Source organism: Eleutherodactylus coqui, chromosome 7, assembly GCF_035609145.1.
Source record: "Eleutherodactylus coqui strain aEleCoq1 chromosome 7, aEleCoq1.hap1, whole genome shotgun sequence".
Classification (NCBI taxonomy): domain Eukaryota; kingdom Metazoa; phylum Chordata; class Amphibia; order Anura; family Eleutherodactylidae; genus Eleutherodactylus; species Eleutherodactylus coqui.
Window position 1 is genome coordinate 196,254,720 of NC_089843.1, and position 22,574 is coordinate 196,277,293.

Genomic DNA, 22,574 nt, shown 5'->3' on the forward strand with positions numbered 1-22,574 from the left:
CCAATTTGAATAGTTTTCCTTTTGATTATTTTGTATATCTGAGCACTAATGATGTTTTTGCATCACAGCTGGAATGTGTCGGCACGGTGGATAGCGGTATTGTTACTATGAGCTGGAGTCCTGATCAGGAACTTGTGCTCCTTATAACAGGTATATCTATTAGTGGGGAGATGAGAATATTTTAATTGCATGTTAGAGTGTCAGGTTTTACTCGTTGATTGCTGTGCGCTGATAATGCAAGACCAATGGATGTCAGCGAAGTCTAGCCATTAGAGATGAGCGAGTATACTCGCTAAGGCACTACTCGCTCGAGTAATGTGCCTTAGCCGAATATCTCCCTGCTCGTCCCTAAAGATTCAGGGGCCGCCGCAGCTGACAGGTGAGTTGCGGCGGGGAGAGAGATATCTCCCCTCCATTCCTCCCCGCTCTCCCCCGGCGCTCCCCGCCCCCTGCCGGCCCCCCGAATCTTTAGGGACGAGTGGGGAGATACTCGGCTAAGGCGCATTACTCGAGCAAGTAGTGCCTTAGCGAGTATACTTGCTCATCTCTACTAGCCATCGATAAATATGAGTGAAGACTGGAGGATGTGGCACCTTATATTTCTGGGGCTTCTCGTACATAACTTATATAAAAAAAATCAGCCTTTTTATTTGCTGCAGTTAGTATGTATACACCTACAGGACCCAAAAATAAGACCCTGCACCTCTTTGGGGCAAAAATTTAATATAAGACAGGGTCTTATTTTCTGTGAAACATGGTAGACATGATGCATTTTTAAAAAAAAAAAGCAGAATCGCAATGTGCTCACACCCAGACTCACGAGTTTTAGAGTTCGGTATCGGACTGAGTTTGACCATCTGACCATATGAGAAAAAGTGCAGTATCTCAGCTCAAGCAAATTTCAACAGTGGATCCAATTGGTGTCATCATGGAGGCAGTGCAAGAGAGGGAACGCACCCTACTGTAATGGGCAATCTGTAGCAAATGATTTGGTTTTGATAGAAAAAGCAAAACTGATTTATTTGTATGTTTTTACAAGCAGAATAGCCCAAACTCGCTTCTGTGCCTCGCGCTCCAGCAGCCCAAACTCGCTTCTGTGCCTCGCGCTCCAGCAGCCCAAACTCGCTTCTGTGCCTCGCGCTCCAGCAGCCCAAACTCGCTTCTGTGCCTCGCGCTCCAGCGGCCCGAGCTCGCTTCGGTGCCTCGCGCTCCAGCAGCCCAAACTCGCTTCTGTGCCTCGCGCTCCAGCAGCCCAAACTCGCTTCTGTGCCTCGCGCTCCAGCAGCCCAGACTCGCTTCTGTGCCTCGCGCTCCAGCGGCCCGAGCTCGCTTCGGTGCTTCGCATAACATTGAACTGTGTCTTAGTCTTGGCTACGTCTCACAATGTAAAGCTTTAGACATCTGACTTGTAGTTTACCATTCTCTAGTTGGAATAGATTTGGTAGATGCGTGTTGAGCCCTGACTGAGCGCTCCTCTAATATGTGTTGTTTTAGGTCAGCAGACCCTTATATTGATGACCAAAGACTTTGAACCAATTGCTGAAATCCCGATCCATCAGGAGGACTTCGGAGAAGGTAATCTGTGTTTGTGTGATGTGACGTCTCCACTGGCAAAAACATAAAAAAGTTATAGTAACTTATTCATCTTTTATGTTTCCCATCTACGCAGGTAAATTTATTACAGTCGGTTGGGGCAAAAAGGAAACCCAATTCCATGGATCTGAAGGAAAACAGGCGGCGAGACCGAAAGTAACGGTAACGTGTCCTCCTAGAAGTGCATGAAACGGAAATGTAAAGTCCTCACTGGTTTTATTTAGGGGTGCCTGTGCATGTCCAGTATCAGAATGCAATAAGCGCTCACCCACTATTGTAACCCCTTAGTGACCAGCTTATTTTTTGCCCTAAGGGCAAAGCAGTTTTCATTATTGCATTGCAAGAGCCATAACTTGTTTACATAGACTTATGAGGGCTTGGGCTTGAAATCCCCGCCCCCAGAAAGCTAATACTGTGATTCACTAACACACGCCGTCAGCCAATCACAGCCATTCAGTGACATCATTGAATGGCTGGGATTGGCTAACACACGTGCGCCTTCAGCCAATCACAGTATTAGCTTTCTGGAGGCGGGGATTTCAAGCTCTGCGTCCAGAAAGCAATGCTCTGCCGGGGACCAGGAGGGAGCGACAGCCTGCAGCAGCGCCGCAGAACGCCGGGGGAGGTGAGTACTGATTTTTTTTTTCCCCCCCCTATTTTCCCGCTCTAAAACGGGTGTGCGTCTTATAGACCGGTGCGTCTTATAAGGCGAAAAATACGGTATATCATTAATAAGCTTTATTTGCTGTAACTGCTATAACTCTTTAGGTTCAAATATCAGATTGCCCAGAAGCCTTCATAAATGTCGTTAAAAGAAGCAGTGGGGGTGTGATGTCTCCGCATTAGTTATATTGGTTCTAGACCTGGGGGGGGGGGTGCCATCTGGCTCATGTTTTTCCCAAAGACACTTGACTTGATGTTACGAAAGAGAATGTGGTAAAATACTGGTTGTGAAGGCGCAACACTCTAAGCTGGCTGAATGTTAAGATGCGATAGTGAAAGCAACATAGAGAACCAGCAAGTGAAAACTAATTTCGGGGACGAGCCCCTTTGTCAGTTTGGCTGGATTAAACGCAACAGGATGCCTGGGGGTGACACCATTCCAAAGGCTTTTGCATGTTCCAGACGTCCTGTATGTGATAGGGAGGCAGGGAGGAAAGAGGTGCTGCAGCACCTCTCAGCTAGCTTAGAGTTTTGGCCTTCACCACCAGTATTTTAGCTCCACCCTCCTTTTTTCTATCTTTGTTACTCGTGTTGATGTTACAATGACCGATATTATTACCTCCTGTCATAACAGACAGTCGTGTGGGTGATACAAGCAGATATCGGCATGAGTGCGGAGCTCTGGACTGCGGCCAACAATAGTCATGCTTCAGCTGAACCTTGTCTTAAAGCACTCTGTTGTAAACTACAATGGGGGATTTCCACTTTGAGAGCAGTATAATTATTTTATAGGACCTCTACAAACCAAGGAAATTACCTTTGTCACACATCATCTGACTGGTCTGAAAAAGTCACATTACTGCCACTTGCTTTGACAGAGCAGATGGACCCGGTGTCTAAAAGTGTGATGTCCACATTTCCTAAATCTATGTGGGCTGACACAAACTAATAATTATTGGAGTTAACACCTTAACCCTTTCCAATCCAATTTGTATCCTGGTTTTCCTAGGGGGCTTACTCTTTTTCTGCCGTTATACAATGGCGCTATCTGCTGGCTAAAGCAAGTACTGCATGAGGTGACACGTTGCATAGGCTCTGACAGCAGAGAGGCTGGCAATATACAGTCAGAGAAACCAGACGGATGTCTGCCAACATCTGAGCTGTACAGCCTTAAATCATAATGTCTTTAGACGTCAGACAGTGGATTGCAAAGGGTCAATGCTATAAGGCGTACAGTTACATCCTGCAGGTTCAGGGTATGTATGGAGGGTTTCGGCTGTTTCTTACACCCGATTAAGCAGAGCTATTGATCGAAGCTATTACCCTTTAAATGCCGCTGTCAATTCTGACACTGTGGCATTTAAAAGCCCCGATCGATGGTTGGGGGTCCCCCATAAGATCGCTGGTTGCCATGGCATCCGGGGGCCTTCTGAGAGGCCCCAGGGCTGCCTGCCATTGTAGATTGCTTATCAAGTAAGGATGAGCGAGTATACTCGCTAAGGCACTACTCGTTCGAGTAATGTGCCTTAGACGAGTATCTCCCTGCTTGTCCATAAAGAGTGGGGGTCCAACCGCTGGGAACCTTTCTGATTCCAAGAATGATCCCCCTACTTCCCAGTGCAAGGTGGCTTAACCCCCTTAGTGGCACGCCCAGAAAATCTCCTAAAAATCAGTGTTGAAATTTGCTGGAAGTGAATGGGCCGTTGGTCGCATACGCACGGCAGTGCCTCCATTCACCTCTATGGCACGGACAGACAAGCACTATGCTCAGCTATTTTCATCAGTCCCATTGAATGTATGGAGCCGTTGCCCCTCTATTCATTTCAACGGGACTGACAGAAATATCCAAGCCCTGTGCTCCATTATGAGATGAGTGGAATGGCAGCAGCTCCATTCATTCAATGGGGCTGATGAAAAGCGCGGAGCATAGTGCTCAGCTATCTGTTTGCACCAAAGAAGAGTCGCTGCTGTGCATGTGAGACCAGAGGTCCATTCACTTCAGCTTTAGGCATTTGGGATTAAGCCATCCTGCACTGGGAAATGGGAACATGGGGTCCCAGCATTTGGACCCCACAGATCTTAGTTTTCACCTATCCAGTGGATGAATGAAAGCTTGAAAAATATGGCCACCCTCCAGAATACACCTTTGACTTTGTTGAAATTCTTTTCCAGACCGCTATTATAAACCTATAAAGGTGTGTGTAATATATCTATATCTATCTGTATATATATCTATCTAAACTGTTCCCGTGTTAATATAACTCCTTTGTTTCAGAATGTACAACCTGCTATGTCCTGGGATGACCAGAAAGCTCGTGTTACTTGGAGAGGAGATGGTCAACTCTTTGCAGTGAGTGCCATTTGTCCAGAGACAGGTAGGACGGCAGTAGAAGTCCACAATCATGACATTATTTATGGCTAGTAGCGCTACTAGAAATGGACCTTACAATGCGTTTGAATGGATAAAGTGGTTTCTATTCACTGCACCTGCGTAGTGGAGGGTTGTGGACCTGCGGCGCACAGGACAGTAGTCTTTGGCTGCTCTCTTCCCGTCGCTCTCTGCAGTATTTTCTACTTCCTTCATGATCACTGGAGACCTCCTTCCTATCACGGTTATTGCTGGTTTTGTGGCAGGAGCTTCATAGTGTGTGCAAATTTATTAGTGCTTGGAAACTCATGAGACTTTTCCCTGTGAGTGATTCTTTGTGACGTTAACTGTGTATTTAGATTATGTCACACATTCAAGTCAGTCAGTCATTCATTCATTCATTCATTCTATAACTTGTAACTAAAGTCACCCACCTGTCAGATGATATAGAAGGATTAAGATGATATTTCCTCCAAATTTTGCACAAAATTGCAGATCTTGTAAATATCAATATCATCTGACTAGTTCAGTAGACTTCGTATTATTTAACCCCTTAGTGACCACCAATATGCTTTTTTTGCAACGGTCACTAATGGGCTTTCAACCTGCACATACAGCACTTACGTCCTGGGGATAGTGCGAGATCACTTATGATCTTGTGCTATCCCGCAGTGGGAGCCGGCTGTCAGCCATAGCCGGCCTCCCGCTGCAACAGCGGGGGTGCATCGGAGATACGCCCCCGCTGTTAACCCCTTCCCTGCTGTGATCTATTTAGATCGCGGCATGGGAGGGGTTCAATGCTCTGTGACGTCACCGGGCTCTCGCGATATAATCGCAGAGAGCCCGGCTAGTTGCTTTGGCAACAGGACGCCAGACACTGGCGTCCTGTATTGCCATAGCCTGTGATCGCTGTATAAGCGATAAGGCATGGCAGGGCAGTTTTGTTTTTTTTAGCATAAAAAAAGGTTAAAAAAAATTAAAACCCCACATATTTGGTATTATCGCATCCGTAACGACACGTGTAAAAGTTGCACATGCTTTTGACTGTGCAGGGAAAAAAGCGTTAAAAAAAACTGAGGCAAAATGCTAATTTTTAGCATTTTGCCTCCCTCAAACCGCAGTAAAAGGGATCAAAAAAGCCCTATGTACCCAAACATAGTACCAATAAAAACTACAGTTCGTCGCGCAAAAAATAGGCTCTCATAGAGGTCCGTACATAAAAAAGTAAAAAAGTTACAGGACTTTGAATGCAGCGATTTAGAAAAAAAAAAAAGATTTCCAAAAATAAGGGTTTTTATTGCAGAAAAGTGGAAAAACCTAAAAAAAATAAGAATTTTGGTATTGTTGTAATCGTATTGACCCGCAGAAAAAATAGATTGTGTCATTTATGCTGCATGATTAACGCATTAAAAAAAAATCTATGGCAGAATTGATGCGTTTTCTCTCCCTGTTATCATAAAAAAAATAAATAAAAGTTTTACAATATAGTCTATGTACCCAAAAGTGGCGCCGATAAAAACTACAGTTCGGCACACAAAAAAACAAACCCTTATATGGCTGCATAGACGAAAAAATAAAAAAATTATGACTTTTGAAAAATGGAGAAGAAAATCCGGCCAAAATCGTTGCGTCCTTAAGCCCAAAATAGGCCATGTCATGAAGGGGTTAAGGTGTTGGCTTGGCGGACTACTGACAGCCAGGCTCCTGCTTTGACTGCCAGGAACAGAGAAACCTCAGATCCAAGCAGTTGAACCCCTTACATGCCACAATCAATTGCAACTGCAGCATGTAAGCAGATGACAGGGGGTTCCTCCTGTCTCCTCTTGGCACCTTGCAGTGCAATCACAAGGTACCAATTGGTTCCTTAAACTGGTAACAATAAAAACTGCAACTCTCTCTACAAAAATTAGGATCTCGCATGGCTCCACTGCTTGAAAAATAAAATGTTATGAATCTTGGAATGCGGTAATGCAGATTCAGTTGTTTTTCTTTCATATAACACAAACTCATTTCTTTTGTTGCTGCTCAGTCTTATCCATACAGTTTGCACCCTTTTACTATGGACAGCTGTATCATGTGATTCCAAAGCTCGCTGTCCGGTGTAAGCAGACTTCCTGTAGATCTACGGGATGGTATTGTCATCTCTTCGATGCTTTATGGTTACCCTGTATTTGATTCTAGCCTACGCTACAGTGTAGCATCAGAATGAATCTTCTACATGTAATGCCATGCGTACAGCTGACTCTTCTGCATTGACCCCCAGGCTCCCGTAAGGTAAGAGTGTGGAACAGAGAACTGTCCTTGCAGTCGACCAGTGAACCTGTGGATGGCTTGGAGCAGGCGTTGTCTTGGAAGTGAGTTTTATGTTAACAGATGAAAACATATTTTTCACCCTTGTTCTATTAAAATGGATTACATTTAAATCTGTTACATTATTAACCCTTTAAGGACCAAGCCCGTTTGTATCTTAAGGACCAAGCCAAACTTTGGACATCTGGCATGTGTTACTTTAACAAAGAATAACTCTTTGTTAAGAGTTTTGCATATCCAAGTGATTCTGACATTGTTTGTTCGACACATGTTGTACTTCATTTAGTGGGAAAAGTAGATCAGTATGATTTGTATGTTTTTATTGAAAGTACTAAATTGACGGAAAATTCTAAAAATTCGATGTGTTTTCCTATTTTCAGCAGCTGTATATCGTGTGTGTGTATGTATGTGTATATATATATATATATATATGTGTGTATATATATATATATATATATATATATATATATATATATATTATACTGTACAATTTTTTAACATCAAATATCTCCATCTGTTTACTTTATTTTGGAAACATATTTGTGACCTTTTTTGGATTTTTGCCGAGTTTAGGCGACTTACAGATCTAACAGTATTTATTAAAATTTTGAAGTACATTTTCCTTTTTTACACCAACCCAAGTTTGCAGAGGCTTATAGGTGTCAGACTGATAGTCACCCCGAAATTTGACCCCATTTTGAAAGAATAAAAACCCCTTAAGGTCTTCATTGAGGGGGGGGGGGGTATTTTTATGCCACATTTTTTGCAGGAATTAATGCAAATCATGTGTAAAGTATTAAAATTTCATTTTTTTTCACAAATGTGTCCTTTTAAAAACAGCCTTTTTGTTTGTGCAGAGCACATTAAAACTAAGAAATACATCGCAAAATAGATACCACTGTTTCTCCAGTGCTCAAAAATATGCCCATTGTGCCATAATCCTATATGGGGACACATGGCAGGGCCCAAAATGAAAGGAGCACCCGGGAGCGTTTGGAACACAAGTTTTTTCGGTGAATGTTTCAGGCTCCGTTGCACGCTTGTAGAGGCGCTGCTAAAACAAGAGAAAACCCCAGCAAATGACCCCATTTTGAAAACTGGACAACCTTACGCATTCATCTGGGGGAATAGTGAGCATTTTGACCCCACTATTTGAGTGATTTATGCAAAGCAGTTCGGAAAAAAAAAAAACGAAAGTACGATCTTTAGGTTTTTGGTTTTTTTTACAAATGTTTTCCCACCAGGCTCTGTGGAAAGCCCTTTTTATTTTTACCGGTTGTTCCACATGCTCCGGTGTTTGATGTGCGCAGGAGTTTAAACACTTGTATAACAATTGTCCGTGTAGAGGCGATGCCCCTTGTAGGGACTCATCTATGCTGAGGTTTTTTACTGGGGTGTAATGAGTTTTAAATATCTCATTTAAATATGTCATTAATGGCCGAATTTTAAATAAACGATCAAAGTGTGGATCTGTTCTGGGAAGGGCTTGCAGATTATCATTGAAGTGAAGAAATCGTAATATTTCTTCATAGTGGTGTGGCATGTGTTGGAGTAGATGCCCAGTAAGATCGTGGGCTTCTTGACAATTCCCATATTTAACGTGCGCCCCAAGAATTTTTTTTAACTCTTACAGGGTTGTGGGCTTCCAATTTTTTGCGTGCGTAGAAGAGGGATGCTGAGCAATGTGCTGTCTAGCATACAGATTAGTGTAGCGGACTATGTCAATCAGGAGTTCAACACTTATGAAAATTGAAAAATAATCGATGAGGGAGAAATTTGTGACATCCAGGGTTTATTCATGGGGTGGCGATGAAGTCAGCTATTTTGGGAGTAAATGATGTGGGTGTCCACACAAGATTGGCGACTTCAATGGGAGGAACTGATATTTCCTGCGCTGCAGCGCTACTGGGCCCTGCTAATTCTCCTTGTACGTCTGTGCTGGCAGCCCTACAAGAGATATCGGAAGCGCCGTCGCTGTCACTCACAAGGAAAGCTATGTCTGAAAAAGCGTCTGTCTCAGTTTCTGAATCTGAGTCAGAGCAGAGCATTTCATATGCCTCCTCCAAACTGTATAACCACCTGGATATTTATAAAAGAGAACCGTGTATAAAAAAAACCCCCAAAAAACTAATATTGTCCCACAGAAATTATGAAATGGATAGATAATAGTATGGTGCTCTGATGTACGTATGTGTGTGTATGTATGTATGTATGTATATATGTATATATAAAACACTAACCCTAGATAGAAAATAATGTGATGGCCTAACGTATAATGGAATCTGTAAATAATCTGTAGCACACTAAACTATGCACCGACCCTAGATGAATAATAACATGATGCCCTAACGTAACCTGAAATCTTCTGTTGCATACTATACTATATAGATAGATAGAATGTATAACTTCCCAAAACTGTAAACTCTGAAACCCGTTAAAAAAGGCAGCAGCCCCCATCTCCACTTACTTTTCTGAAAAAGTCACTTTAATGGTTTGCAGCTCCTGATCTGGCACCCATGCATCATGGCAGGCCCAGCATCCATCCATCCAAAGCCTGGTTTACACACAACGATTATAGCTCAAAGAATCCTTTGAGCGATAATTATTGTGTGCTTTTTACAGCGCAAGATGATCACTCAAACGTTGAACGATCACCTTGCGCTCCGAGCGGGGATGCAGGAGACAAGTGGGGCCGCTTGTCTTCTGCATCCAGCTGTTCTTCGCTCAGAGCACCCGGCAGGGTATGAAGAACACAGCTGGACCGCTCTGTACTTCATACCCCGCCTGTGATCAGGGAGCGGGATACAGCTGAAACAATAGTATCAGCTGTATCCCGCTGTGAATCCCTGATGAGGCTGATCACTCTCTTTCGGCTTGCTGAAAGATCAGCAACTGCTAAATGAAAACTGCAGGATGTCAGTGCAGTTAAACACAACGATTATCGCTCAAAAGGCGGCTTCGAGTGATTTTTGAGCAAATATCGTTGTGTCTAAAAGGTTCTTTAGAGAGTGAGGACTTGTGTTCTGAAGTTGTATGTAGCCGCAGGGCATTCTGGGAGCAGCAAACTGAAAGTGCCTGGCAACTTTCTCTGATAAGTCGGCGAGGTTAGGGGTAGTATGTAGCTTTTTTTTTTTTTTCTCTTTTTGAGTCTCAACTAGTTAAAGATTTGGGGGAGGGGGGGGCTCATGAGTTTTAAAATTAAAATGATTGCTAGATTCTGGTGGAGGGATGGGGTCTCTAATCATGGGACAGCCCCTTTAAATATATATATATATTTTTTCCCTATGAAAACCTCAAGACCCTCCGGTAATCTGATTGCCTCGACTCAGAGCAAGCCCAACAAACGGGACGTGGTTTTCTTTGAGAAGAACGGGCTTGCACATGGAGAATTCACACTACCTTTTGCAAAAGCAGAGGTTCAAGTAAGTCAGAACCGGTTGACTGGTTCATGTACATTGGCCTGCTGTCTTGGCAGTCTGTTTTCTCTTAACTCAATTTCATTTTACAGATGTAGTTAATTCACCATTAAGAGACAGTAAATTCAGCATTTTTTAACTTTTTTTTTTTTCCCTAACATGCCAACCTAATACTGGTGATGGCACAGACAAGTAAATGACCAGCTGGCAGTAAGACCTGAAATTCACACCAGTAAAGGCCGGGCTCACACGAACTGGTCAGATTCCGCATGCGGGAGGCCTACAGCGGCTTCTGAATGTGACCCGCCCGGTGACCCTGCGTACCTGATCTCTCTGTATTGCGGATGACTGTGGCGCTCGCCGGCGGTCGTGTGCAGTACAGTTTTTTCTTTTTCATTGTTTGTATTTCCTGCGCCGTCACTAAGCGAAGACGCAGGGAATCGCTGCCCATACAGAATGTTAATTGCGTGTGGGCTGCGGGTCAGACGCCTCCATTGACTTCAGTGGAGGCCATGGCAAAATAGAGCCTGCTGCGATTTTTCTTCCGCTCGCATAATATGCAATTTGTATCCACGAGCGTGAAGGAAAAATCGAAAATACATGCTTTTCAATGCCTACGTTTTGGCATGGAGTCCACAGTTAAAATCCGTTTGTGTGAGACGCCCCTGTAATGCTCTGTACACAACTGCGTTGCGGTACCTGTTTGTAACGGAAAACCTTAATACCATGCTGCATCGGTGCTGAACTGAGCGTCTTTCGCAAGTCTAAACATAATGTAAGTAACAGCGCTTTTGAAGAAGCAAAGGGATCTCTTCACATTATGTTTAATTTCTACATTTAGGCCGGGCTCACGCACGAGCGTAGCATTACCACTAGAGATGAGCGAGTATACTCGCTGAGGCACATTACTCGAGCGAGTAGTGCCTTAGCCGAGTATCTCCCCGCTCGTCTCTAAAGATTCGTGGGCCGGCGGCGGGCGGGCAGCGGCGAGGGAGAGCGTGGAGGAACGGAGGGGAGATCTCCCTCTCTTTCCCCCCCGCTCCCCGCCGCAACTCACCTGTCACCGGCGCCGGCCCCCGAATCTTTAGAGACGAGCGGGGAGATACTCGGCTAAGGCACTACTCACTCGAGTAATGTGCCTTAGCGAATATACTCGCGCATCTCTAATTACCACGTATTACGCCTGCGATGTATGCTCGCCTGATACGTGGTAATTCACAGGCATTCGTTTTGCTCATATTTGCGTGTAAGAATTGAGCAATACACAAGTGCAGAAAAGAATGCAGCATGTTGTATGTCGCCACACATGACACACGGGAGAGCCCATTGCACCTTATAGGTGCATAATCAACGCCACTTATATGCATTTACATTGTATATGGGCGACATATATATACGCGCCTTCATGAGGTGACAGAGCAGGAAATTTCAACAAAAAAGACTTGGAAGTCTGTGCATTACGGCTTGTGTGAGACACGCTGTCATGTGCAGTACAATATGTCTGCCATACGCAGCAATAAGCCGGCTCCACATCGGTAAGACCCTGTGTGGCTCACACAGGGTTTTTCGCATAATGCCATGTGAGCTCAGCCTAAGGGTGCATTCCCACGAACGTATATCGGCTCGGTTTTCACTCCGAGCCGATATACACTACCGTTCAAAAGTTTGGGGTCACATTGAAATGTCCTTATTTTTGAAGGAAAAGCACTGTACTTTTCAATGAAGATAACTTTAAACTAGTCCTAACTTTAAACAAATGCACTCTATACATTGCTAATGTGGTAAATGACTATTCTAGCTGCAAATGCCTGGTTTTTTGTGCAATATCTACAAAGGTGTATAGAGGCCCATTTCCAGCAACTATCACTCCAGTGTTCTAATGGTACAATGTGTTTGCTCATTGGCTCAGAAGGCTAATTGATGATTAGAAAACCCTTGTGCAATCATGTTCACACATCTGAAAACAGTCTAGCTCGTTACAGAAGCTACAAAACTGACCTTCCTGTGAGCAGATTGAGTTTCTGGAGCATCACATTTGTGGGGTCAATTAAACGCTCAAAATGGCCAGAAAAAGAGAACTTTCATCTGAAACTCGACAGTCTATTCTTGTTCTTAGAAATGAAGGCTATTCCATGCGAGAAATTGCTAAGAAATTGAAGATTTCCTACAACGGTGTGTACTACTCCCTTCAGAGGACAGCACAAACAGGCTCTAACCAGAGTAGAAAAAGAAGTGGGAGGCCGCGTTGCACAAATAAGCAAGAAGATAAGCACATTAGAGTCTCTAGTTTGAGAAACAGACGCCTCACAGGTACCCAACTGGTATCTTCATTAAATAGTACCCGCAAAACACCAGTGTCAACATCTACAGTGAAGAGGCGGCTGCGGGATTTTGGGCTTCAGGGCAGAGTGGCAAAGAAAAAGCCATTTCTGAGACTGGCCAATAAAAGAAAAAGATTAAGATGGGCAAAAGAACACAGACATTGGACAGAAGAAGACTGGAAAAAAGTGTTGTGGACGGATGAATCCAAGTTTGAGGTGTTTGGATCACAAAGAAGAACGTTTGTGAGACGCAGAACAAATGAAAAGATGCTGGAAGAATGCCTGACGCCATCTGTTAAGCATGGTGGAGGTAATGTGATGGTCTGGGGTTGCTTTGGTGCTGGTAAGGTGGGAGATTTGTACAGGGTAAAAGGGATTCTGAATAAGGAAGGCTATCACTCCATTTTGCAACGCCATGCCATACCCAGTGGACAGCGTTTGATTGGAACCAATTTCATCCTACAACAGGACAATGACCCTAAACACACCTCCAAATTGTGCAAGAACTATTTACAGCAGAAGCAGGCAGCTGGTATTCTATCGGTAATGGAGTGGCCAGCACAGTCACCAGATCTGAACCCCATTGAGCTGTTGTGGGAGCAGCTTGACCGTATGGTACGCCAGAAGTGCCCATCCAACCAATCCAACTTGTGGGAGATGCTTCTAGAAGCGTGGGGTGCAATTTCTCAAGCTTACCTCAACAAATTAACAGCTAGAATGTCAAAGGTGTGCAATGCTGTAATTGCTGCAAAAGGAGGATTCTTTGACGAAAGCAAAGTTTGATGTAAAAACAATGTTATTTCAGATACAAATCATTATTTCTAACCTTGTCAATGTCTTGACTCTATTTTCTATTCATTTCACAACGCATGGTGGTGAATAAGTGTGACTTTTCATGGAAAACACAAAATTGTTTGGGTGACCCCAAACTTTTGAACGGTAGTGTATGTCGTCCTCATGTGCAGGGGGGGGGGGGAGGATGGAAGAGCCAGGAGCAGGAACTGAGCTCCCGCCCCCTCTCTGCCTCCTCTCCGCCCCTCTGCACTATTTGCAATGGGGAGAGGCGGAACGGGGCCGGGGCTAATTCTCAGAACTTAGCCCCACCCCATCCCGCCTCCTTTCATTGCAAATAGCGGAGAGGGGGCGGGAGCTCAGTTCCTGCTCCTGGCTCTTACATCCTCCCCCCACTTCCCCCTGCAGTTGAGGACGACGTATATCGGCTCGGCGTGAAAACCGAGCCGATATACGTTCGTGGGAATGCAGCCTAAGTGTGTATAGCCACAAAGCTCCCAAGATACACGCCTAATTTGTCCATAGCCTTTCATTGCCAGACAGAGGCCAAAAGAGTGTCCTTTCGGTTTACATCTGGCTAGTAGATGTCAGTATACTGCTTTAAAAAAAAATCACAAAATCCTGTTTTTATAATATATTTTTTTTTTTAAATGTGAGTCTGAGTGATGGATGGCATTGTATCGCACCCTTCACAGGCTCCGCCTCCTCTGGGGATCTGGATTCTCCAGCAGTCAGAGACATGCAGAACTATTGGGACCACGGAGTCTGGCTGTAATATGCAGCACACTGTACCATGGAACTTGGGCTTTAAATGGCCCTACTTATGTGAACAGGTGGGCAACAGGGCCACGGTGTGCCATCACAGCCCCCCAATATCCCCTTCCTTCGTATGACCCTGCTAGGATTCTAGAGTAGAATTCTAACTTCTCCGTTTTTTGCACCACGGCTCCCATTTTCCCTTCCTGACCTGAACTTTACACAAGCCTTCATTGAAAACGGTACAACGGCGTGTAACTATTTCACTGCTGGTTGCTACACTACTGTGCTGTGTAGTGCTGAGCAGGCTGTAAGGGTCAACAGAGGACGGTGAAAGTAGTGCTTCCCACTGTAAGGGCTCTTTACTCGAGCGGATGTGTTTTTACTTTTGCTCGTACGCACCGTTAATTCACATGAATGGATGATTTTTCGCGAACAAGTCCCGAGCTTAATTAGCGTTTTCTCATCCATTCACATGACTGGATGCGATGTATTTGCAAAAAAAAAAATACGACGCAAGCCAGAAATCCCTCACTCAGCATAAATCCTCGGAATGACTTCAGTGCCTAAATAGAGGCACCCGTAAGCTTTTTCCTGTGTTGGATGTGGCTATACTGCCTCCCCCTCTTTTTTTTTTTTTCTGCTCCCATAGGAGTCTATGGGAGCTGCCAGCTTATAATAGCAGCTGCGGATTTCGGTTATGTATGTTCTATTTTTTACGGTGCAATGTTTTTACACGCTGCAAATTCGGAAAACAATGCCACAGATGGTCGCGTTTTTCGGACGGCCGAGAAAACGCTGCTACATAGCTGTGTAAAAACGCTTGTATGAACAAACCCTACGCCTATAAAGTGGGGTATCTTGGAGCCTTCGGAGGCATAGACCGCTATTTGCTACTGATAAAAAGATCAAAGCTGATGTGAACAGAACCGAATGTACATCATCCAAAAAGAGAGATGGGCGTCCGCTATAAGTGACTGCAGAGGTGAAGAGGTTGTTGGCTGGAAAGGTTCAGAGAGGTCTAGTATAACTTGCTGTCTTCACACTACAGCTTCCGGTCCGCCCATGCTCTCCGTCTCTGAGTTCTTTCTTGCTTACCGAAAACTGAACCGAGAAGAAAACCTGGATGAAGCATGGGCTTGGGCGTGTGGAACGAAGACCACTTTGGTCCCTGTTTCCCAAAGTTTCTGTTTTTTTTTTTCTTTGAAAGGAAGGGTGGATGAAACTTTTTTTCTCCAGCTGACAAGACTGTCTGGGATGGGGAATTCCTAGGAAATGGAGAAGTGGTTTCGATTGCGCACATTAAAGGCTGCGGTTCGCTCTGGGTTTCTGGCATGTGAGAAAGAAACCGAGATGGAGAGCAGAGGTGGAAGCAGAACGGCTTGTTAAACAAACCTTACACTCTCTCACTGGGTCCTAGTGGTCAGACCCCACCAGTCACACTTTGTATTACAAGTCTAATGGAGTCATTTCTACAAGGCTTTCTGGTAGCTGCCTGACATCCCCATTTATGTTATGTAGTCAGTACCCAGCAACCAGACGGACACATTACCAGAGAAGCTTCAGAGACGTTAATCTGTAATGATCGTTAGCGCAGGCTCGGGCAGTTCTCCTTTTTTAAATCCATATTACGGCCCTTCCTCGCCTGCTCTTGGGCTCTGCTAGGGCTTTTTGCTTCTCTGTTCTGTTTTTGAAGCAGGGATTCAAATGAATCCGTTTTTGATTTTTCAAGGAGTTTAAAAAAACAAAAATGGAAATCGAATAAAATCTTTTTGTTCGGTTGCTGATTTTTCATGGAACAAAACAGTCTATTTGTTCAGTTAGCAAAATGTAAACCGATCGGAAGCGAAACGAAAGCGTGCAGAGGTTTGTTTTTTTTTAACTTCTTGAAATCAAGGAGTTTTTGTGGAAAACCAGATCCGTGTATTTCCTTTTCAATTCTGTTCCTCTTCTCCCAAAACTTAAACAGAGCGATGGAAAGTCCTAACGGAGCCCTATTGCAGATTTGAGAGGGGCCTTAGAGGGGTACTAATATAGGGGGTACGGACATGGGCACAGTGGGTCGGGCACTCTCATATTTGAGTAAAGGACTGCCCTGGACCACCGCCATTGCTGTCTTGCTATGTGGATGTAATGAGGTGCCATGACAGTGAGGTCTGTTATGTGGAGGCTGAAGTCATGCACTATGATTTAGGGGTATTTTGAGTGTGAGGGGCATCATGTCTATTTGAAAACCTTTCTCAGAAAGTAAGTCAGTAGATAAAATGTAGCTTTTGGAACATCACCATTTTGGATCAGAAGACTTTTTTATTTTCGTTGTATATTGTTTAGAAAAAATAGGCAATATACAGTATTTTATTACTTTCTGTTGTTTTGTAACAGGTGAGAGAACTTCTGTGGAACTCCGATTCAACCGTTCTAGCGGTTTGGCTACAGGGTATTGATGAGGAGGGTTCAAAACTGAATACTGATGGTAAATACAGAAATGGATTAACACAACTGTGATGAATATACCTGTGTGTATTATATACAGTGTATATACTGCATATCATATACACAAATAGTGCTTGTGGGACAAGGGGGCACCAGGGCTGCACATTGCTATATGGAGGAGGTGGAGGGAGGGTAAGGCTGTGTTTTCTTTGCAACACTTTTTTGTTTACTATATTGTTTTTGGTTGCTGTATACAGTATGTGGCGCTGCCCTGTCTGTAGACGACCCCCTGCACATGGGCGGAAATTCCGCGGCGGGATTTCCCGCAGAATTTCCCCCCCATGCCCACTTGTATAGGATTGCATTAGATAATGCAATTCTATGCACACAGCCGCGATTGGTCCGCGTGAAAACACACGCGGAAAACAAATCGCGGCATGTTCTATTTCTGTGCGGGTCTCGCAGAGGCCCGCTCAGAAATGTCACTGGCGACGCGTCGGCTCCGCTCCGCACATACGTCAGCTGGGTGGCAGCCAGCGTATCGTAGAGCAGGGGAGACGCTGGGAACGGGTGAGCCGCAAGGCTGTGCAGGAGCAGGGGTCCGCATCCCGCTGCGAGAATTCTCGCAGTGGAATCCGACCCGGCCGTGTACAGGCGGCCTAAGTTGATTACATGGAGCTCAGTGGTTTTATAAGGCCTCCATTATGTTGTGTAACTACAGTACATTAACCAGCCTGTGCTATTTTGCTCTGCCTTTATTTTGCTTACATGCCTTTGACAAGCTTGAATGCTGCAGTCATTTTAGCCGAAGCGTTGCACTTTATTATGCTGGACCGCAAGGACTAAAGCAGCTGGATGGAACTCTTGTTCGCCTCGTGATGCTCCCGCCTTTTCTTCGCCATGACATTGACTTCTAATTGTTTTGCATCATTTTACCATATGTTGTCCCTTTTTTAGTTCAGCTGTGGGTCGTTGGAAATTATCATTGGTATCTGAAACAAAGCTTACGTTTTGGGACTGAGGAACACCAGAGAGTTGTGTCCGTAGAGTGGGACCCCGAGTTCTCCTACAGACTGCATGTTGTATGCACTGGGTGGCAGTACTTCTGCTATGACTGGACCTGGAGTACAGACTGCAGTGGTGGACACGGTGCCGGAGGGCCGACTGATGTGGCTGTTGTTGATGGGGGTAAGAACTTGAAGGAGTGTATTCTTCTTTTTTAAAGAGGTTCTCCAGCTCTAAACAATTGATGGCCTGTCCTCAGGAGAATAGCTGATCAGCAGGGGTCTGCAGCTTGGGACCCCACCATCCATGTTGATCAACTCTTCGCCAGGCTGCTGTCATGATGTACATGGCTCTGTACGTTGTGCAGTAGTCTGGTGTAGCATTGCAGGCACAGTACCCATTCACTTCAATGCTTGCAAAACTACGCTGAGGACTGCAGAGCTGTCTTTTTTTTGCTTTGTAAACTGTGACAGTGGCCCCTTTAAATAGCTGATTGGCAGGCGTCCGCCAGTTGGGATTATGCCAATCCGCTATTGATGGCCTCAGGATAGGTCAGCATTTTTTTTCTTAAAGAGTTGGAATCCCCTTTTAAAGGGGTTGTCCCGCGGCAGCAAGTGGGTCTATACACTTCTGTATGGCCATATTAATGCACTTTGTAATGTACATTGTGCATTAATTATGAGCCATACAGAAGTTATCAAAAGTTTTATACTTACCTGCTCCGTTGCTGGCGTCCTCGTCTCCATGGTGCCGACTAATTTTCGGCCTCTAATGGCCAAATTAGCCGCGCTTGCGCAGTCCGGGTCTTCTCCTGTCTTCAATGGGGCCGCTCGTGCAGAATGCCGGCTCCGTGTAGCTCCGCCCCGTCACGTGCCGATTCCAGCCAATCAGGAGGCTGGAATCGGCAATGGACTGCACAGAAGAGCTGCGGTCCACGGAGGAAGAGGATCCCGGCGGCCATCTTCACCGGTAAGTATAGAAGTCACCGGAGCGCGGGGATTAAGGTAAGCGTTGAGCGGTTTTTTTTTACGTCCCTGCATCGGGGTTGTCTCGCGCCGAACGGGGGGGGGGGGGGGGTTGAAAAAAAAACAAACCCGTTTCGGCGCGGGACAACCCCTTTAAGTAATATGTGACTATTTTGTGTTTTCCTCTTTCTCTGTAAATGATAAGATTTCAATAATCACTTTTAGTTTATACTTATTGGTGTCTCTCGTAGCTGGCCATCTCTGACTACAGTATTTCCCCCAAAATAAGACACTGTCTTATATGAATTTTGCCCCAAAAGAGGCGCTAGGGCTTATTTTCAGGGATGTCTTATTATACTTAGCAGGCTCGGTCCAAGTCCCTCCCTCTGCTCTCCAGAGCTCTCCTGCAGTTCTCAGCTGCCCACACAAGATGACTTCCTGGGTATGGGATTCATAAATCCCGGCTCCACAAAGCAATGGCTGTGATTGGGTCCTTAAGCGCTGCATTGATTGGCTGAGCCACGGCGTTCCAAGAACCAATCACAGCCATCACGTTGTGGAGGCAGGATTTATTAATTGGCTGCGCCTTCTTGGCAGGTCTTCTGAGGTACACACAGGGATGGATAATAGCAAACCTCAAAGGTCTTGTAGTAGTAGCAGGACCGTAGATGATGCCATAACCATGTGAGCACCTAGAGGGGGTCTGTATGGGGGAATTTAGTGTTAATAACATTAGTGTTTCACATGCCAGCTGTGTGTGTGTGTGTGTGTGTGTGTGTGTGTGTGTCAGAGCTGTATGTATGTGAATGCTTCAAAGCTGTGTGTGTGTGTCGCACAGTTGTGTATGCTGCAGAGTGTTTTGTGCGCTTGTACAATGTGTGTATAATCTGAATTTATGTGCTTGCGCCATTGTTTGAATGGACACATTAGGTATAATAGCAGCCGACTATTCTCCGTTGACCTTAATAACTATAATAGAATGCTAAAGCTACTGCGGTAGCCCCTCCACTTTATTAGACCCCCAGAGATGTTTAAAACTAGTATGAAATTTTTTTCCCATTTTTTTTTTTTTTGCTGTCTAAACCCGGGGGTATCTTCTAGTCCGAAAAATCCGGTAATCTGTAATTACTTTAAAAGTACTTGGATCTGTTGTTTCTGAGTGACTCCAGTGAAGTAACGTTACATGATATACATTTCCCCTTTTTCCCGTACAGATAAGGTTTTGGTGACGTCCTTTGGTCAGGCCGTGGTTCCTCCTCCAATGTGCACCTTCCACATGCAGTTCCCCCGTCTTGTGAATGATGTTGTTTTCCGTGCGGATCCTGACAAGAGCAGTGACTTTGCGGTCCTTGATTGTGACAATACGCTGTATATCTGCAGATATGGTCCGTAAAGTATTTATATAGCCGACTGAAAGCTACGTGTTTGTTACTTGGCCTTAAGAATATAGAAGAGGGGTTTGTTTTTTGGCTTTGTCTTGCAGGAATTGACACGACTAAGGAGTCTAACGTGAAAGCCATACGAGGGAATGGATGCAAACTAGACGCTAGCATGCCGCTACTAGAAAAGGAGTGCAGGTAATGTATGCGTGCTACGGTTGGATTAAAGGGGTTTTCCGTTGAAAAATACTATTGATGACCTATCCTCAGGATAGGTCATCAGTAGTTGGTTGGCCAGGTCAGCCGCTCGGGACCCCAACCAATCAGTTGTGCAGGCGCATGCTGTCAGCGCCGCAATAACACAGAGGTCAGAGTGGAAGCCTCTGCGCCGACATCCGTGTAATGGATGGTGCTTATAACTGCAGGCACGGCTCTTACTGAAATCAATGGGAGCCGTGCTTGCAGTTACAAGCGTTGGCCACTACATGGGAGGTCGGCGCGGAGGCTTCCACTCTGACCTCTGTTACTGCGGCGCTGACGACTTGCGCTCGCACAGCTGATCGGTCGTGGTCACGAGCGGCGGACCCTGGTCGATCAGCTATTGATGACCTATCCCGACGATAGGTCATCAATAGTATTTTCGACCGGAAAACCCCTTTAATGAATATATAAGTGGATTGGGAATTGTACAATAATATAAAGACCATATAGATAAAAGACAATATAAGAACTGCTGTGCAAGATATGATCCACTATTTCATCTGCATGATCCTGAAATGTGAATGCATCGGCTCACTTATTAGGTTTATTAGTACGTAAATGTAAAATATAGAAGACTACATAGTCCACAATTTTTAAAGTCCACCCGCACGTTTAGGTGACTCTTCAGAATAAGTCCGGGCTCACACGGACAAATTTGAATTGCGAATTCCACGATCGGCATCTGCTTGGATGAGACACGGGCATCAAAAAGCATCAACTTTGGCTAGTTCGCTCAGACGTGCGGGCAGAAACTGTGGAAGAAAAATCGCAGCATGATCTATTTTAGCGTGAAATCTGCGCGGACGGCCTCCATTGAACTCAATGGATGCGAGTGCTCTGTCGCCCATAAGCAATTAATGTTACATATGAGCGTCAGAAACTCTCGCTACTTCAGATAGAAAAGTCGGAATGCTGTCAGGAGAGAGCTCTTTCTTCTGTGCAGATGATGCGCTGTATGTCTGCGAGGTAAAATGTTTGCATCCACGATCTTCCATAATTTTCCGTAAATAATCTCCGGTCCTTCACTGTAAAGATCTACATGAGGGAATCCGACCCGTCCGTGTGAGCCTAACTCTGACGAAGGCTGCTCCACAGCCAGGACGGGGCACTTCATTCGTACAATGTGGATCTAATAAAAGTGGAATCTGCAGATGCCGAGGTCAGCTTGCTTGTTTGTTTTTTTTTATATGGATCTTGGCACTGAGATGAACTGACGTGGCAGATTGGACTGTTGCATAGCCATTATCCTTCTATTATAAAGGACTGTTAGTGCTGATCTCATTTTCAAGATGTTTCTTTTCAGAGTAAATATTACATGTGTACATGAGGCGTAGCTGTATTTCTGGCAATAGCCATAAACAATATGACTTCTATTCTGCGTTTTCACCAATTTTCCACTCTGCAGGCTCTATCTATTGTTAGTTTACCCTGAGCTGCTGGAAGCAACTAGTTGCTATAATGTCGCCATACACTGCACACATAGGACAGCAGGGCCTCTTCTCTCTGCAGCTCACCCTCACAAGTATCGGCATCATGGAGGACATTATATAGCAGTACTGAGCAGTGTAGTTGTAATTCTATTAGCTGTAAAACAGTAAATACTATTGGCTACAGCAATATCTCACATGACCAGATTTGAATTAAGGATTCTGCAATTGGAAACACCTTGAAAGGCATGGATTTTCCTTCACATATGCTCTATTCTACCGTGGAATCCGTGCGGACGGTCTCCATTGATGTCAATAGAGACGTCCGACCCGCAGACTATACACAATTAACATTGCTTATGGGCTTCAGATACCCGCGTCATCGCTAAGCAACGGTACAGGAAATACGAACAAACCTGTACTGCGCATGGACCAACTGCAAGCCTCTGCGGTTATATGCAATACAGCAAAGTGCCTTACACAGGGTCACCAGCTGTAATCCGCTGTAGGCCTGATCTGCTTGTATGAGTCCAGCCTTAGTCCCACTGCCCCATGCCATAGACTTTTATGGACATCTTAAGCCCACAGCAAGCACAGTCCCCCCACCTTCTCTAATCTGTCTTGTGCTTGTGTTACTAGAGACAGACTTCACATGAGTTGCCCGTTTGATAGTTATCACTTTGGCTATTACATAAGCATAGGTTGATTCTAAGTGCAGTGCCTATTTTGACGGGACAAGCCGCCATGCCATTTCCTGCTATGCAAGAGAAGAGAACGGTGGAGCGACCCGTATTAGTGATGTGATCCTAAGGCCTCATTCACACGAGCGCTGATTTAGCGCATTAGTGGAGCGTACAGAAAGCGCTTCTATTAGAGCCAATGGTT

The 22,574-nt window shown here is 44.9% G+C and overlaps 1 protein-coding gene across 2 annotated transcripts in view; it reads left to right on the forward strand.

The window, feature by feature from the left end:
* ELP1 (elongator acetyltransferase complex subunit 1) overlaps positions 1-22,574 on the forward strand; it is an 83,028-nt gene that overhangs the window by 9,527 nt on the left and 50,927 nt on the right. For both annotated transcript variants that reach the window (XM_066574217.1, XM_066574216.1), the window contains exons 4-13: positions 69-150; positions 1,495-1,575; positions 1,670-1,755; positions 4,532-4,631; positions 6,888-6,978; positions 10,233-10,356; positions 16,602-16,692; positions 17,610-17,840; positions 19,837-20,007; positions 20,106-20,199. In XM_066574217.1, the coding sequence (XP_066430314.1) occupies positions 69-150; positions 1,495-1,575; positions 1,670-1,755; positions 4,532-4,631; positions 6,888-6,978; positions 10,233-10,356; positions 16,602-16,692; positions 17,610-17,840; positions 19,837-20,007; positions 20,106-20,199 (1,151 nt within the window). The remainder of the gene's footprint in view (positions 1-68; positions 151-1,494; positions 1,576-1,669; positions 1,756-4,531; positions 4,632-6,887; positions 6,979-10,232; positions 10,357-16,601; positions 16,693-17,609; positions 17,841-19,836; positions 20,008-20,105; positions 20,200-22,574) is intronic.